Below are 17,433 nucleotides of genomic sequence, written 5' to 3'. Positions count from 1 at the left end.
TCTTTTAGAATGTGTGTATATTGTGTGTAAAAATAAAATGGGGGGGGGGGGGGGGGGTCATATGTGGTTTGAATTTTGAAGAGATATACTCACATAAGTGGCATTTACGACGGGTATATATTATGTAAAAGAGGTCCATTTGTCGATTTTCCTCTACAGAAAAAGTTGTATAACATCCAATCATTGAAGTCTATGGATCCTTTCATTGTTGTTCCGGTATGGATTGCGATACACGTCTGTTCATTGAGATTTGTGAATATCATTTTTTAAAAAGAACAACATGACAACAGCAATTAGACTGCCATATAAATTTCTTCCTTCGAATATCAACTGTGATAACAGTCATTAATAGAAGGAATAGAAAATCCAACCTCAATGCACTTCTTATCTACTCCAAAGACAATAACATAACTAATAACTACAAATTGAACTGCTGTGTATGTCGGGATAATGGACTGTGAATCTTATTTATAGCATCATGGGGCTCTACTCGGTGAATGATTTGTCTAATATTCTTATTGATGATTAACATCCATTTGAGGAAAACGAATAGCATAAGATCTATATTTATTGTAATTTTCTTCATCCGTATGGTTTGATTACAACAAACCTGTTCTTTCAATGATAAAATTGATATGGTTTTGATTTCTCCCAAGTCAGGCCTCAAGGTGTGCAAAATTAAATTTGCCGGCCTGACCTAGTTATTTTAGCAATCAAGAGTATCAGTTGTTTGTGGTGGGAAGTGGATAGCCGCGGTTTTAAAACAGAAGAAAACAGTCTTTTATATAAAATACTTGGACGGCCTGTTGACTTTTTGGCTCATGGTAGCCCCATACCCCACCCTCAGCTCATTGTCGCACGTCATCAGCCTCGCGTGGGGCAACAAGAAAAAGAGAGCCGTCCGTGATGACGCACAACCTTCGTACAGTAGTTACAGGTACCAATCATGGCAAGTAAGACAGGAGAGAGTGATAACGAAAATCAGCATAGGCAAAAAGTGAGACAAAAAGCAGTATCTGCTGAATTTGAGAATTATAGGGCGGCACAAAACAACTTTGCTCAATAGACCGACCGCCAGTGCTGTCCACCCAGCAGTAATTAGGTGGTTGGGTCTTTTAGACCTGGCGGAATGTACTTTGTGGTAGCTAGCGTTCTATCCAAATGGTAGCAAGAAAATGCTATTGTCTATAAAAACTGAGATAACTCCGGATATATATGCCTAATGGCTCTGTAGTAAAGGAGACGAGAGATAGATAGATAGATAGATAGATAGATAGATAGATAGATAGATAGATAGATAGATAGATAGATAGAGAGATAAAGAGAGAGAGAGAGAGAGAGAGAGAGAGAGAGAGAGAGAGAGAGAGAGAGAGAGAGAGAGAGAGACTGGGGTGGGGGGGGGGGGGGGATGATAGAGATGAGAGATGACCTACCAGGATAGCCCACGGTGTAGTGATTGTAGTTTTGTTGCCATTTGATGAAGACTGGTCTTCCTGCCTCCAGATGGATCTTGGGAGGGTCCTCGGGGGCTTGACCACCACATGGACCGCCATGACGGAAGCAGGTGCGACTACCCCCCTGGGTGAATGAAGTAAGTAAGAAACAAAAAGTGATTTATAATTTTGCTTTTTTAAAATCACCATTATCTCTATCTATAGGTTTGTTTTTTTTTTTTTTTGGTGGAGGGGGGTGTTTGTTTGTTTGTTTTGGTTTTGTTAAGTTTTGTTTTTCGTTTTTTGCAGGTGTTTCATTTTTTTCCTTGTATTTTTCTCTATGCTTTGTCATAGACACTTTTTTATATTTATATCTTACACAAGTGCCTGCTCCTTAATCTGTCACTTAAATTAAAAAAACAAAAAAAAAAAAAAACAACAACAACAAAAAACCCAAACAAAACATAACCAAAGAAAAAAAAAATGAAACAGAAAACAATCACACCGTACTCTAAAAAAACAAACATGTATCTACAAATTTGGCCAGAAAAGCAAAAATTCTCAAACCTGGGACTTCGCGTAGTCTCAGGATTGAGAGTTTTTGCCAAGACGAGGGTTATTTATAAAGATCGATTTTTGAACGACGAGTTTTTTCTGGCCAAATTTTTAAATACGTGTTTTTCCAAAGCGGCAGTTAACTTGGTTAATTTGATTTAATAATGGATGAAAGAGTAGTTGGTGAAGAAAACAGCTTAGAACAAACAAAAATCAATAACATTTCCCAACATATAATTTTTCATCATTTTTATTGCTATCATCATCATCATCGTCATCATCATCATCATCATCATCATCATCATCATCATCATCATCATCATCATCATCATCATCATCATCATCCTCATCGTTATAATCATCATACCACTACCACCACCACCACTCATATAATCACCATTATAATTATCATAATCACCATCATCATCATCATCATCATCATCATCATCATCATCATCATCATCATCATGATAACGGCAAAAACTATATATAATAATAATAATAATATAATAATAATAATAATAATAATAATATAATAATAATAATAATAATAATAATAATAATGATGATAATAATAATAATAATAATAATAATAATAATAATAATAATAATAATAATAATAATAATAATAATAATAATAATAATAATTGTTCAAGGTGCTGCAGGTCAGACATCCTAACCCATTTATGGGCCTCGATTAACATTGTTGTAATGATCAATATTATGCGTCATTTTTTGGAGATTTCCATTGCAACAATGAGCTCATTAGGAATTGGGTTATCAGACCTGCAAATAAGTGCACGTCGCGTTTGTTCCAGATCGTACCTTAGAGATATCCATGTCTCCTCGTTGTCTTGGAGTGATGAGGCATAAGTGTGTTGCGGCGATGTGTATCAACACGGAACACACACAGATGAAAGAAGTAAGGTTTGAATATGATCCCATTTTCATATGTTATGAACCAAGCCTAAATGGAATGGAACGAGGGATGAAAGAGGGAGGAGATGTCACTCAGCAACACTTTGATGAAGGACCTGGAATGGAAACAATAGTGTTATGTCAAAGTACTGGTTCCAATCTCCTTGGAGGTGTGGAATCAGTCCTCAGGATGAATGGATATATATAAATAATAGATATTGTTCAACTGATCTTCTGGTTTCAGAGTGATGGCATCTTATTTTCTAGCCTAAATACCAGTCGTTAATAAATATTATCCATCCTTCTCTTTTACATCATAACCATACGTATTTGACTATACATCCTGCTACTAATATAGTTTTGCCACCTTATGGCTTAATAAAATCAAAGAGAGGGGGAATGGGGATACCCCTCTCAAACGCATATTGGACGGTGCCCCCGTTTCGCGTCGACATAAGTCCCGACAACTCTTCTACGCAGATTCCCTGACTACGGACAGAGATGCATATTATACGAGATGGAAGTCGGTTTGGACGAATTCAATCCCTCGAGGTGGCGGGGACATAGAAGACTGCGAAGCCAGACTATTTTGCTGGCGAAATGTTCTAAGTCTGAGGTAAGTCAAATCATTAGGTAATGCTATTGTTTCTTCTGAGCGTTCTAAGTGCGCCAGAATACGCCCAGCGGCTTTAAATTGGTTTTGGGTCGGAATGAAGCGGATGCAATAATAATAATAATAATAATAATAATAATAATAATAATAATAATAATAATAATAATAATAATAATAATAATAATAATAATAATAATAATAATAATAATAAATAATAATAATAATAATAATAATAATAATAATAATAATAATAATAATAATGATGATGATAATAAAATAATAATAATAATAACAATAATAATAATAATAATAATAATAATAATGATGATGATGATGATGATGATGAGATGATGATGATGATGATGATGATAATGTTAATAATAATAATAATAATAATAATAATAATAATAATAATAATAATAATAATAACAACAACAACAACACTAATAATGATAATGACGATGATAATGAAAATAATTATACTAGTAGTAGTAGTAGTAGTAGTAGTAGTAGTAGTAGTAGTAGTAGTAGTAGTAGTAGTAGTAGTAGTAGTAATAATAATAATAATAATAATAATAATAATAATAATGCAATTGTTTACCTGTCTCAGCAGATCTCCGTTGTTTGTTGTCGTAGCGCTCGGCCAATGAAATAAACGTACCATTTTATATAACATTCAATATAATGCGATCCTCGTGTCCTGTAGATTGTGATAAGTTATCAGCTATTATTAAATGTAATCATTGTAGAACCCAAGACTACAGTGATACTATCGAGACAAGAAACTTAAGAGCTCCATGCGTATGCAATGTCAAGTCGGTCAACATACCATTTGAGTATCATCATCATCCATCGTGGCTTGTGCTCTTGAGCAGGTTGTCGGTCAGCTGTCTCCACGAATCACGATCCTCTGCGGTGCGCATGAAATCTGGGTTGCTTTTAAAATCACATTTGGCCATTCTTAGGTTATTTAAATAAGTCATTCTTTGTCTTCCTCTAGCTCTCTTTCCTTCGATCATCCCATCATTCATTGATGGTATGCGTAACCTTTAAAGTTTATAGTCTGTGAGATAGAATTTATTGAGACGTAATCACCTAACTGGAGTTAGAAGCTGCAAAAACCAGTTTTAATTATAGATAGTATGCGCTTGGCTAAGAAGCTCACAACATTGTCATCCGGAAGTATAACGGACCAACGCACAAAACTATGTGTAACCATGAACTTTTATAGTCTGGTTGATACAATTTAGTGAGAATTACTCATAAACGTGGATGGCAAAAAAACAAAAAAAAAAAAAAAAAAAAAAAAAAAAAAAAAAAAAAAACAAAAAAAAACAATAAAAAAGACCTGAGTGACGTTAACTACGTTCCATCTATATCACAAAGATTCATATGAGTGATAGGATGTTTACCGACTTGACATAGCCTGTTTTCAGATAGGCGTCAGATATTTTCTTTTTCATTCTTCTTTTCAGTATTAGAGTAAGAGCACCTGTCCTGAGTCACATAATATGTTTTGTCTCTGACCTGTAAATATTCTGTCACAATTGAAGGTTTTAATTTCAAACTCTTGTTTAAGTTGAATTGATAATTTTATTAGAATTAAAAAAAAAAAAGTTTAAAAAAACTTTTCTCATAAAGACAAGTCCTCATACGCAACCCTTCTGCCTTCTATCTCGAAGTTTCATGTCTTTGTATTTCCGTCTCGGATAGTAGGTTGTGGTCAACTCATCTCACTTCAATAGGCAGATGATAATCCACCAATGGTCAATCAGAAACTCAAAGTCCGTGATACCGATGGCTACGGTGATACGCACCTTCCATTATCATCAAACAAATTACGAAGGATTTTGATGCAATTGAAAACAAAAAATATTTTGTGACCCAACGTTTCAAAACGGTATTATATCGGGATGAACCAGATGCTAAATAGTCAAATTAAAGCTGAACTGGTCAAAAATATGAATTATTGGTATTTAGTACTCTAAAATATGATATTCATTCTCCTCAATAGAGCATATTATTAACTCAACGCAAGTCTATATGCCTGGTTAAAAATTCAATTTTCAGCATCTTAATCATCCCGACTTTATACCGTTTTGAGGCGTTGGGTCACATATGTGGCAATCATATCAAAACGATATCATGTCGTGTTTAATTCTGAGCTTAGCTTATGATTTCCACTAAACAGGCTCAAAGCGCTTTACAAAGAGTCCCTAGACAACAGCATAACATGTACATAACATGTAGAACAAGACATGACGCTTGTGATATTACAGTCTTTTCAATAGACACAACGCTGTTAACGGCCAGGTACTCATTTTACACCTGAGTACGGTGAGAGAATGTGAGTAAAAAGCCTTTTCCAAGGACTCAACTATGCGCCGAGCGAGGCTCGAACCCAGGACCTTCCGATCCCAAAGCGAGTGTCATACCACAATACCACATAGCCGTACAATAGCCGATGCTTCGTTCGGCGCAAAATTGAGTCCTTGCAAAAGGCTCTTTTCTCACATTCTCTCACCGTACTCAGGTGTAACATGAGTACCTGGCAGTTAACAGCGTTGTCTCTGTCGGAAAAAATGTACTATCGCCTAATAGGCGTCATGTCTCGTTCTCAGGTTGCTGTTAATCAGGGCCCTTTGTAAAGCGCTTTGAGGATGTTTAGTGGATATCGCGTTATAATAAAAGCTCAAGATGATGATGATGATGATGATGATGATGATGATAATAATAAGAATGATGATGATGATGATAATGATGATGATGATGATGATGATGATGATGATGATGATGATGATGATGATGATGATGATGATGATGATGATGATGATGATACTAATAATAATACGAACTATTACTAACACGACTTCTCCTCAACAATCAACATTTCCGGTCAATCAGATTGACATAAACAATAATGATGGCTGTTGTAACCAAGAAAGAAATTAGGTTTATAGTTCGAAGATTGTATCACAATGGTTTGTATAATTGTTTTAAATTTTTAACGTTTTAATTGTTCATTTATCATGTGTTTCAATGTCAAATAGTTGTCTCTTTTAATTTTCAGTAAAACTAGTAAAGATGGGATCTTTTCACTTTTCAGATTCTTCTTCAGTTTTCAGTTTCAGTCAGTCAGTCCTTTGTCACTCACAATCAAACAGCTGTAGTGCGATTTGCAGGTGCAGTTATCTAGATAGTAAGGTTTTTGCAGGTGGATGCTGCAACAAACGTCAAAGAATTAATGCATCAACTGACAACTGCTGCGCTGTTATTATTGTCAATATCAACCAAAGGCAAAGGCGGTGCGAAGTTTGAGTTTTGAATTGAGTTATAATTATAAAAAAAAAGTCAGATACAGGTGTGGAGTTAGAGTGAGGTATGAGATAGTATTAGTTTAGTATTTAGTTGAATAGACTTAGCATCAATAACATGGAACTACTACCATGTTGTCCCTCTTTATACAATGCAATATTCCGTAAAGAGCATCTTCCTTGCCCATTTGAATTTGATGTTGTCTTCTCAGTAGAGGGCCTGTCCTGAATCACATAAAAATGTCTTAGACCTTTCCTTTTTGTCACAGTTGAAGGCTTTAATTTCAGATCCTTTTTAATGTTGAATTGATGAATTTATTACGCATTTCTTTTCTTTTAATTAAAAAATGTTCTTCATAAAGACAACCCTCATTTAGGTCAACTTCGATATTAATAATATTTCAAAAACTTACATGCTTCAGCTTTCTTTCTAGGTTTTTGATTCATCAAAACTGATTGTTCATTTTTTAAAAATTACGGCCTTTTTAACTCATTGATTCGGCTCTCATTAGCCATGTCTTGTTCACATGTGATGAAGTCAGTTCCGAAAAAGCTATCCTGACATTCTAAAACAACATTGATGATGTCACATAACTGATTTCCACAATTTATCATCTGTATAAAATTAAATAACTGTAAACTATCATCCATCTTTTCGACAAGAAGAAATTACATTATACTTCAGTTGTCAATTTGAGATGACAATCTCAATTAGGGTTTAGTTGAAAAGGTTGGTTTTACATATTTGAACGAGGATGGACAGCACACATCAACAACATCACATCAAAAGCAAACAGGACCCTGGGTTTCCTTCAAAGAAATTTAAAGATTAAATCAACAAGCTTACAAGTCATTAGTTCGACTACAAATTGAATACGCATGCACTGTTTGGGACCCACACACAAAACACCTTGTTGATAAACTGGAGGCAGTACAGAAATGACCGTTTTGTTACGGGGAAATAATGAGAAAACATCAAGAGTGAGCAACGGGATTGATCAACTTGAATGGAAGTCACTCCAAACTCCTAGGAAAATAGCATGCCTGACCATGTATAAGATGATGAACAACCTGGTGGCTATTTCAAATCCTGACCTCCAAACACTGACACGAACATCCAAGACTTCCCACATGGACAGTTTCATTTCCCTGACATCCACCAAAGACCTCAGAAAATTCTCATTTTAACCCAGAACCATCACAGATTGGAACAATTTTACCACGGGAAGTTACATCTGCACCCACTTTAGATTTATTCACAGAGCTTCTAGGTCACTGCTGAATTTTCAACTTAATATTATTGTTCATGTCAAAATCTTAATGAGTGAAGGTGGACATCAATGGAAGATTCAGATTCAGAGGTTACAAGTAAAATGAGACATGAGCATGATAGTCAAAGTTGCTGCCGATTATCTGGATAGATGTAAAAGAATCTCATTTTTATTCACAAGAGCCTTAGAAAGTAAAAATCACACCACTATTTTTAATTACAAGTAGCAATAGATAATTTAGTAATTAGACACACCGTGACCTTTCCAAAAAGAGGTTAACCAATTAGATAACATTGTGTGTTAAGTGTGCTTTGAAAATGTTATAATAACAATGTGAAATTGAATGTAAGCTTCAATTTGATGAACGAAAACAGATAATGTGGACATTTCAGTTTTCCACTTTATCAACAAAACAGAATGAATGAGAAAATGTTAAATGTCTTAATCAGTTTATACACTAATTTGCATTTTTATTCAACAAGTCCTCTCAGCTCTTTTATATGAAAATGATAAATAACCATTTACACTTTGGACATTTTATTGGGATATCTACTTTGGAACCAAAGGTGAAAATTAAGGAACTTTACAATGTAAAATTGACAAAATAATGTCAAAGGTGACTTTTGAAATTCATCCAGGATTGTCTAGTTAGGAATGCCTTTTATTTTGAGAATGCAGATGCATCTTTAAATCTAAACTGTTTTTAAAGGTAGAATTTTTTTTAAAATTTACATTTAAATATATTGATGGCAATCTTTGACAATTAGATAGCAAGACGTCACTCTTATTCTTTTGACAGAATTGGTTCCAGATGATATGCTCTTCCCAGATGAAACTTTGACTCTGGAAATGACAGAAGAGGACAAGTCCAGTGAGATTTCACATTTGATAAAATCAAACCTGCAGCTCCACAATCCTGATCTCATTATAAGGGTAGGTATTTTAGATTATCAGTCATAAATAGCGAAATGGAAACTATTTTTGATTTCACGTAAGTAATTTTAATTTTTGTCCCATTCATCTACTTTGAAATGTATTTTGAACGAAGAAACACACTGTGAAAAATTAATAATTTTGGTACTCAGTTCTGATGACTCATTTAAAGGAGCAGCTGTCTCACCTGCATGATGACTGGTTTTCAAGTTGGTATAGATTCTGGATCAATAGTCTGTGATGATTTTGAGGTTGTCACATTTTTCATTTTCCAGCTGATTTCCAACTTAAGGCTGTTCTCGCAAATCTTTCAGTATCTTACAAATCAATATGTATCTAGTAATGTTTTGTGCAATCAACTATAATCCAAAATGCTTTCCTCTGCCTTGCTTGGGCAAAATGTTTTAGACAAGGAATCTGTGAAAATGAAGAATATATGTAAAATTTGTATATTAAGATGGAATAAGTGAAAATGAGAAATATGAGGACTATTGTGCGCATTGCATTGTATCTTGTTAATGTAAATGATTATATGTTGTGTGTAACAAGGTAAATGGAAATGATTATATGTTATGTGTAACAAGGTAAATGGAAATGATTATCTGTTATTTGTAACACTGGTAAATATAAATGTAAATGATTATTTGTCACATGTAACAAGTGTACATGTAAATGATTATCTTATGTGCATCAAGGGTACATGTAAAATGATTCTGGGTGGGGTTCCTGACCTCCCATAGTGGGCAGGGGGGTACATACTGTGTCTTCTATCCCCTTATCTCTGTTTTCCATATTGCTTTCTGTCTTTGTCTTGGAATGAGATTACTTGGTTTTGTCCTGGCCATGCGGCTGAGAGGGAAACAGTCGAATGTATAGTTAGTTTTGGGAGATGATATTTTTTTCATTGTAAATCATCTCTCTGTTATGCACTGTATTATGCTTTCTTTATATTATATATGATCTGTAAAACATTTGAGTGTGTTCCTCTTAGCAGGGACGTGTGCTTGTGTCTGGATGAGACTTTTAGTGATCTCAAACTAAGTACATTGATAGAGTGCTTTTGGAATCTACACCTGTTTCTTATTTGAACCAATTCCCCTTTGTCTTCCCTTTTCTTGGATGCTTTATTGTAATTCTAGAACTTTTTACTATCCCATTTTCTTCCTTTTTACTGGCGCTGATATGACCTTAATGTGTTGCAAGCGCCGTAAAACCCTTAAAAACAAAAAAAAAACAATGTAAATGATTATAAGTTATGTGTAACAAGGGTAAATATATTATTTTCAATTTCTGTTGTTTTTTTTCCTTTCTCCAGGTAAGGAATTCCCGGGACTGTTTCATTCCATTAAATGGAAAAATGGTGCTGATAGACAATGATGATAGGTAAGGCTTGTTCCCTATTATTGAGAATTCTTTAACTGATATTGGTTCCAATTTTTCTTTTCTTGCTTTCTTCTTCAGTGGCAAATATTTTCAATTTTTTTTTTACAATATTAAATTTCAAGTTTAAAAACAAACAAACTATGGACTATTTATGTTGAGATGCATTCAAAATGCGGCTCTGTGGTCTAGTGGTATAACACTCACCTTCGGATCAGAAGGGCCTGGGTTCGAGCCTCGCTCGGTGCATAGTTGAATCAAATGGAAAAGGCTCTTTACTCACATTCTCTTACCATACATAGGTGTAAAATGAGTACCTGGTCGTGAACAACATAGTCTCTTAAATTAAACTTAAATTGTTCCACAAAATATATTATAAAAATTCGTGCCTTAAACTTCCAAATGACATCAAAGATATCGGCACAAGAACTATGAGGGGACACACAGCAAGAGTAACCATCCCAACATCAAAAACAGACGCCCACATGTATTCGTTTTTTCCTTCCACTGCCCGACTATGGAATCGCCTCCCAGCTCCTCTTACTGCACTGAGTGGCTGCGATTTAGCTTCGGTCGAGGAGCTGCCTAACGGCAAGTGCGCTTCATCATTGGGGACTTTCCACCTGTCCAACATGTACCCGCTGTGGGCAAGAACCTGAGACGGCAGAGCATCTAGTTGAACGTTGTGTTGTGACGATGCTACCGGGCGGGTTCGCGACTGTGCACGAGTGCGGACCGGACTTTGCTGATTGGGTCGATCGTCATAACATAGTAGTGTGATAACCATGAGAGGCTGCTGCCTCCCAGCTGAAGTGGCTTTAAAAGGTTGCCAACATGCCTTCACGCGATTGCTAGAGTTCACAACATGACTTTTTAATCTATATATTTTTTTTTATTAGTACCATGTGCAGAGTTTTAACAAGTTTACAATGTAAAACCCTACAAACTGTGGAGTGATCCTCGACAATAATGAAGGTTTCCACAAGACGAAGAAGAAGAAGAAGAAGAAAAAAAATTTGTAATATTGCCTAATAGGCGTCATATCATGTCCTACATGTTAAGTGTTGCTGTTGACCAGGGACCCCTTGTAAAGTACTTTGAGCACATTAAGTGGAAATTGCGCTATATAAAAGCTCTTGTGGGTTTTGTTCAACCACCATGTAAATACAGAATTATTAATCATTTGATTAAGAAAAATCCTGAAATTCATATTTCGATGTTGTATTCAATTTTAATATTTTCATTGCTCAACAAAAGGGAAATAATGGTCATGGTGGTAGAAATTTTGTTGTTGTTGATTCCTTTACATTCTATAATCTTATTTGACCATCTGAAATAATATTAAAAAATTAATTAAAAATAATGTGTCTCTTTTTTAATCTCTTTCAGGCCGTTTACCTTGGAAATTGTGCAAAGGTTTCAAACTGGTAAATTTTCCTCAAAAAATATTGTCTGGCTTTCGTGAGATTTATTTGTTGAGAAAAAATGCATAGTTTGATTAAAGGAGAGAAATATAAATTATTTTTAAAGCGATATAACATAGTTACCCACCAACTTCAGAGAAACGTTCCATTCATCATAAATGGCTTTTTTTTTTTTTTCATAGCTGAAAATCTGTTAACCCTGAAGTTAATATAATTATTGTTTTTTAAAAATTTGATGTAATTTTGATTTTATTTTCTCTTAACTATCTCAGATCAATGTAAAGTATCAATCACGATCAGAAAGATAAAAATGGAGTTGTGTAACTTTAGGTTTTGGAATTTTAGCTTTTAAATTGTTCATTCATATGTGGATTAGAGTATTTCTTTTGTTGATTTGTTATCACCATCATATAGCCCTTATCATCATCATTATTCAGACCTGGTTTTCACTCTTGTTATTCTCTATTTTTTTCTTTATTTTTTTCAGTGGAGCCGAAACCCAATAGCCTCGAACTCTCTCAGTATGCCGAATCTCTAAAATTGAAAATATTGCTTATTCAAGAAAGGGTAAGTTAAGGAATTTATAAAACTAATCTAAATTATTGACCAATCAAAACATGGGATTTTGACACAGCTTCAATTCTGCATGGACGAGCATCGCTGATTGTTTACAAACAATAAAATGAAGGAAGTTGACCTCATAACGTGCTTTATTGTTGTTTTTAGACCACTAGTTGGGTGATCAGTTTGCTCAAGCAGACGATAAGCGTTAAAGATTACACATAGTTTTCTGATTGATCAGTCTTCAAGAACAAGTTAGTATTTTATTTCGCGGGTGGTTGGATGGGAGCATCACCCTTGAATCATATACCTATGATGTTCGCATGGGTGTACGATCCGATAGTGATGTCGTTTCTTCTTCTCTTTACTAACCTATCCTGCTTCTTTGGTTTGTGATTGTATTTTTGACAGGGATATTTTTTTTTCTGTAAATCTCCTGCCTGTTTGTTCTTGGTTATTTATAATTTAGCTTATGATATCTTTAGGTTATGATTTTGATTTACATTTGTACTATTTTTGTTAGATTGCTTGTTTTTTTGTTTCAGCGGTCTCTCATATAACCTCAATTGTGTTGGAAGAGACCTAAAGCAACAAACAAAAAAAAAAAAAAAAAAAAAAAAAAAAAAAAAAAAAAAATTTATTTCAGTACATACCATTGATGGTAATACCCTTTCTTTTCATGTAGTTTAGCACTGACTGCCATTGTTTACATTTGGAGTGGGACTGTACGTGGGGGGTGGTTATGCTCCCTTCCTCTACAAGTCTATTGATCTTTGACTGTTGTAAGCATGGTTCATCAGTTCAAAATGGCATTATGTCGGGATGCAAAAAATTGAATTTAAAAACAATATGAGACTTGGGAGGTTAAGTTTTGGGTGAGGAAGATGGGTATAAAAATATCATATTTAGGGATATTTTAACTTTGAAACCCTCTTTTCGCATCTGGTTTACCCCCATTATGAAGAGATTGGTCATAAATATTTGAAGTAGTTAAAATACAATTACAAACACAAGATAGAGTACTTTGGCAAATCTTGACAATCTGATGTGTGTGTTTGGCAACCACATTTTCTCACGTAATGTTTTTTGGGGCTTATCTATTGGCATCTCAATGCTTGTACCTTTTTATCCTAAAGGACAACAAAATTCAGAAATTATAGAGAGGGAAAAAATAAGTTAAGGACGGTAAAATGTCAAAACCATTTTCTTCGAGACAACACAATCTTTAAAGCATTTGATGATGCAGCAGAAAAGAGTGTGGAGATTGAAAAATTACAACGCTCCAGGGCAATCCCTGTATGTCTCTGTGAATGGAGAATACAATTGCTGTTGTGATTGGGTAGGGTTCGACAGTGAATTTAAGTTAGTACAGATTTGTATTTGGAAGATTTTTGACATTAAAAATATCCATGTACAAGTTAATATACAATTTAAAAGAAGATTGAATAAAGTAAAAAAATAAAAGAATGAAAAACGTAGACTTTAGGTTCCAGATTTTGTGATAGGTTCTGGATTTACCAAATGACAGCCATTTATGTTGACAAAATCAATTAATCTTCAAGTTATTTAAGAGAAAGAACAAAACAAGTAAAACGAGCGAATATCTGACGCATAGTTTATTCTACAATTATTTATTTAACGGCAACTTTCATTTCTCTTTTAGTTGAATCAGATAGAAAGTTGTATGGAGAATATGATGGAAAAAAGACAAGATAAAGTACAACAGGTAAGACTTTCTTCTTTATTTATTTATTTAAAAGAAAAAAAATAAAAATTATTATTATTATTTTAGATATTCGCAGGCCAACTTATCTAAAATCCTTTGTAATAAAATAATATGTTAATGATGATAAAACTAATTCATTTCATCCGATGTGGATATAGAGGGTGTCTATAAATGCTTTCCCTGATTTCAAAGACTTATTATTCTAAAACCGTTATAGATATTTGCATCTGGCTTTCGCCATCTTCTATGGAAAAAAAATACTTATATGTTTATTAGTCATTAACCCGCATTTTTAACAAATAGAGCATTTATATAGCGCAATATCCACTAAACATGCTTAAAGCGCTTTACAAGGGGTCCCTGGCCAACAGCAACACTAAACATGTAGGACAGGACATGACGCTTGTTAGGCGATATTACAATTTTTTCGACAGAGACAACACTGTTAACGGCCAGGTGTTCATTTTACCCCTGAGTACGGTGAGAAAAAATGAATAAAGAGCCTTTTCCAAGGGCTCAACTATGCGCCGGGCAAGGCTTGAACCCAGGATCTTCCGGTCCGAAAGCGAGTGTTATACCACTAGACCACATAGCTGCACATTACATCACCAAATTCTTTTCCGAAATAGATGGAGTGAAAAATGAGGTCTTTTCAGTTCATGTTGACTTTGGTAAATTTGGTGATGTAATGTGGGTCTGTGACTAATGGGCATAAATGTATGGCTTTTCCCTTAAAGATGGTGAAAACCAGATGTAAATATTTATAACGGTTTAAGAATAATGTCTTTGAATTCAGGGAAAGACTTTATGGACACCCTGCATTTTATCCCTTAAAATTATTATTATTATTATTATTATTATTATTATTATTATTATTATTATTATTATTATTATTATTATTGTTAACATATATCTTATTTTTTTAACTTCAATTTTTTTTCTGATCTTAATTTTACTACTACCCTCTTCTTTGCTTTTGATTGATAATCAAATTATATTTCGCATGCATCGAGTATCCATGCGCCTTTGTTAACATTTTATTTTATATTTGTAATTTTGTCTTTTTAACCGAAAAAAAACAAAAAAAACAAAACAAAACAAGTCAAGGAATTTTAATTATCAGATTTTATTAAACATTGTCTCCTTTACTGGATTTAGAAATTACTGTTAGAGCTTACACGGAATCCTATTGATGCATTCATTTCCATCCTCCCCCCCCCCCCCCCCCCTCATCATATTCTTTACTTTTTGTATCTTTTTATTTAGTTATTTTATTTATTTATTTACATTTTTTTTTTAATAAATATATTTGTTGACAACAAATAAACAAACTTTAGAGATTAATGATAAAAAAACAGTTTTGACAAGAAAAGGAAGTTTCCAATATCAGTCCTACACATTAACTTGTATTTCTTTTCATTCTTTCCTATAGGAAATATCCAAATTGGAAAATACAGTAAATTTCATCAAGAAAAGAATGGAGGATGCAGAGACGATAGAATGGAAAGGAATGTTTGTTAAAAATCCTTTATGGTAGCAGACGTTGATATCTTTGTAAATATATTTATTATAAGCGCTATGTCTTATACTTTTAAGTCGACTTATATTCTACGCAAGAGTAGTAGTTATTATAGGGACAGACCACTTTATAAATCTTTATAAAATTTAGTGTATTGAATTTTTTTTTAAAACAGTGATTTTGAAAAAATATAAAGTGATTCTGACTTTAGTGTTCGTAAATTCATAGCCTGAAACGAACCAAAAGATTATGTCACAATACAAGTCAACGACCACCAAAAGAAAATGAACATTGAGTTGTAGTCAGAGGTTCAGCCAAGGCATGGTTAGTTTCCTTGAGCACTAATAACAACTCACTTTTTACTTTATTTTGGTGTATTGTGACAAAGGGGTGATGTCAGGCTATAAGTTAACGAAGGCTACATTTCGATCCACAAAGGTTGCTCAAGTTTTGCTGAAGTTCCAAATAAATTCAGGAATTCTAGTTCTCTTAGCATCAGTTCATTGGTGCCAACCTGAGGTAAAAAAAATGCGTATTTTTACGCATTTTCTTTCATTGGACACATTTTTCTGAGGATTGTACGCATAATTAAATTTCTATTATTTAAGCATTTTTAGCATTCGTACACTTTTTTGGTGTCCTTAAAAACACTATCTTTTTCTTGACCCATCAGGTGTTAACATGGGTCCGGTATTTGGTACTATTTATATAGTCTATAAAGTGTGAGCTTATTAATTAATTTAAATATTATTGCTAGTATGGTCTAATTGCCCATTATCACATTTAGCACTAATTATCGGTTTTGCATAATTGTATGCATTTTTTCAAAATCTTACTCATTTTGGATCTCCATTGTACACATTAACATGGGATAGGGTTGGCAGCACTGATCAGTTGCTTAATACTCAAGTGGAAGAGAATACAATTGCTTCTATTCCTGCCAAAAGACACTGATGGAAAGGTGTTATCAATTGAGACAAATTCTCTAATTAGCAAGGACAAGTTTGCATGAAAATGAGAGACAAAACTTGTGAATGCATGTCCGAAATGTTGCTTTTTTTACTCTGATCAAATTATGTTACACATTTTACTTGTAGTTGTAGCAGTCTTATTTTATGAATTATTATATGGACATGGGTGCAAGAGCTCCACTTTATCCAGATTTCTGGCTTTTTGAAATGGATTTTATTTTCTTTCCGATCATCCCATCTTGACACTGTTCCGAGGCAGTAGGTCACATTTCAATTTAAGTTTCAAGCTTTTTGAATTTGTTTGGAATGGATTTCAGTCTCTTTTTTTTTTTTTTTAGCCAAACTGACTTGCATCCTAGTACGGATCTCCAGTTACAAAATGTCCCATTCTATCGAGTTCATTATTTTGTTTGAAAATTGTCCCTATTTTCAAAACTTGAATTCTTTGAAATGTCAATCACTGGGTTGGAGATTTTTTAATGTTACATTCATTAAATTATAATACAACAATTACCTTATAATTCCTGTTAGCCCAATAGTGCATTTCGATAAATGCTGCCAGGTGCACACTGTTTTATCAACCACTAATTGAAATGAGCTCATAAAAGAAAGCAGTGCTGAGTCTCTGTAAGACTTCTGGAGCATAGTACGTCCTACTTCATACTTCATTTTTTTTTCAAATTCAGTGACACTCTTTTTAGGCCAACTGGTCACTCGTGCTCTGTCTTCCTTTCTCCCCTTGGCATATTATTACTTTCTGTCCCTGTCGTGGAATGAGAGTTTGATTTTGCCTTGACCATGACTGGGATTCTTTG

At 34.0% G+C, this 17,433-nt stretch overlaps 2 protein-coding genes across 2 annotated transcripts in view; one reads left to right on the top strand and one right to left on the bottom strand.

Annotated features, from left to right (window-relative positions):
• LOC144969199 (uncharacterized) overlaps positions 1-5,170 on the bottom strand; it is a 24,765-nt gene extending 19,595 nt beyond the window's left edge. The window contains exons 1-3 of the mRNA XM_078908312.1: positions 4,121-5,170; positions 2,814-3,022; positions 1,434-1,578 (exon numbers count right to left, since the gene is read on the bottom strand). Of these exons, the coding sequence (XP_078764438.1) occupies positions 1,434-1,578; positions 2,814-2,939 (271 nt within the window). The 5' untranslated portion in view covers positions 2,940-3,022; positions 4,121-5,170. The remainder of the gene's footprint in view (positions 1-1,433; positions 1,579-2,813; positions 3,023-4,120) is intronic.
• Positions 5,171-6,413: 1,243 nt separating this feature from the next.
• Positions 6,414-16,920, top strand: LOC144967528 (uncharacterized). The gene is made up of 7 exons (XM_078904912.1): positions 6,414-6,500; positions 8,904-9,037; positions 10,353-10,420; positions 11,807-11,844; positions 12,329-12,408; positions 14,066-14,128; positions 15,561-16,920. Exons 1-7 carry the CDS (start codon positions 6,440-6,442, stop codon positions 15,663-15,665), a joined length of 549 nt encoding a protein of 182 aa, XP_078761038.1. The 5' UTR covers positions 6,414-6,439; the 3' UTR covers positions 15,666-16,920.
• Positions 16,921-17,433: the final 513 nt, after the last annotated feature.

Source organism: Berghia stephanieae, chromosome 3 (assembly GCF_034508935.2).
Source record: "Berghia stephanieae isolate SIO BIC M18660-M18661 chromosome 3, UCSD_Bste_1.3, whole genome shotgun sequence".
Lineage (NCBI taxonomy): Eukaryota > Metazoa > Mollusca > Gastropoda > Nudibranchia > Aeolidiidae > Berghia > Berghia stephanieae.
Note: the sequence above shows the minus strand (reverse complement) of the source record. Positions and strands in the feature narration are given on the sequence as shown.

Coding starts and splice junctions, on each gene's coding strand:
- LOC144967528 (XM_078904912.1), top strand. CDS start 6,440: ATGATGGCTGTTGTAACCAAGAAAGAAATTAGGTTTATAGTTCGAAGA. Junction 9,038..10,352: donor ATCCTGATCTCATTATAAGG/GTAGGTATTTTA, acceptor TCCTTTCTCCAG/GTAAGGAATTCCCGGGACTG. Junction 14,129..15,560: donor GACAAGATAAAGTACAACAG/GTAAGACTTTCT, acceptor TCTTTCCTATAG/GAAATATCCAAATTGGAAAA.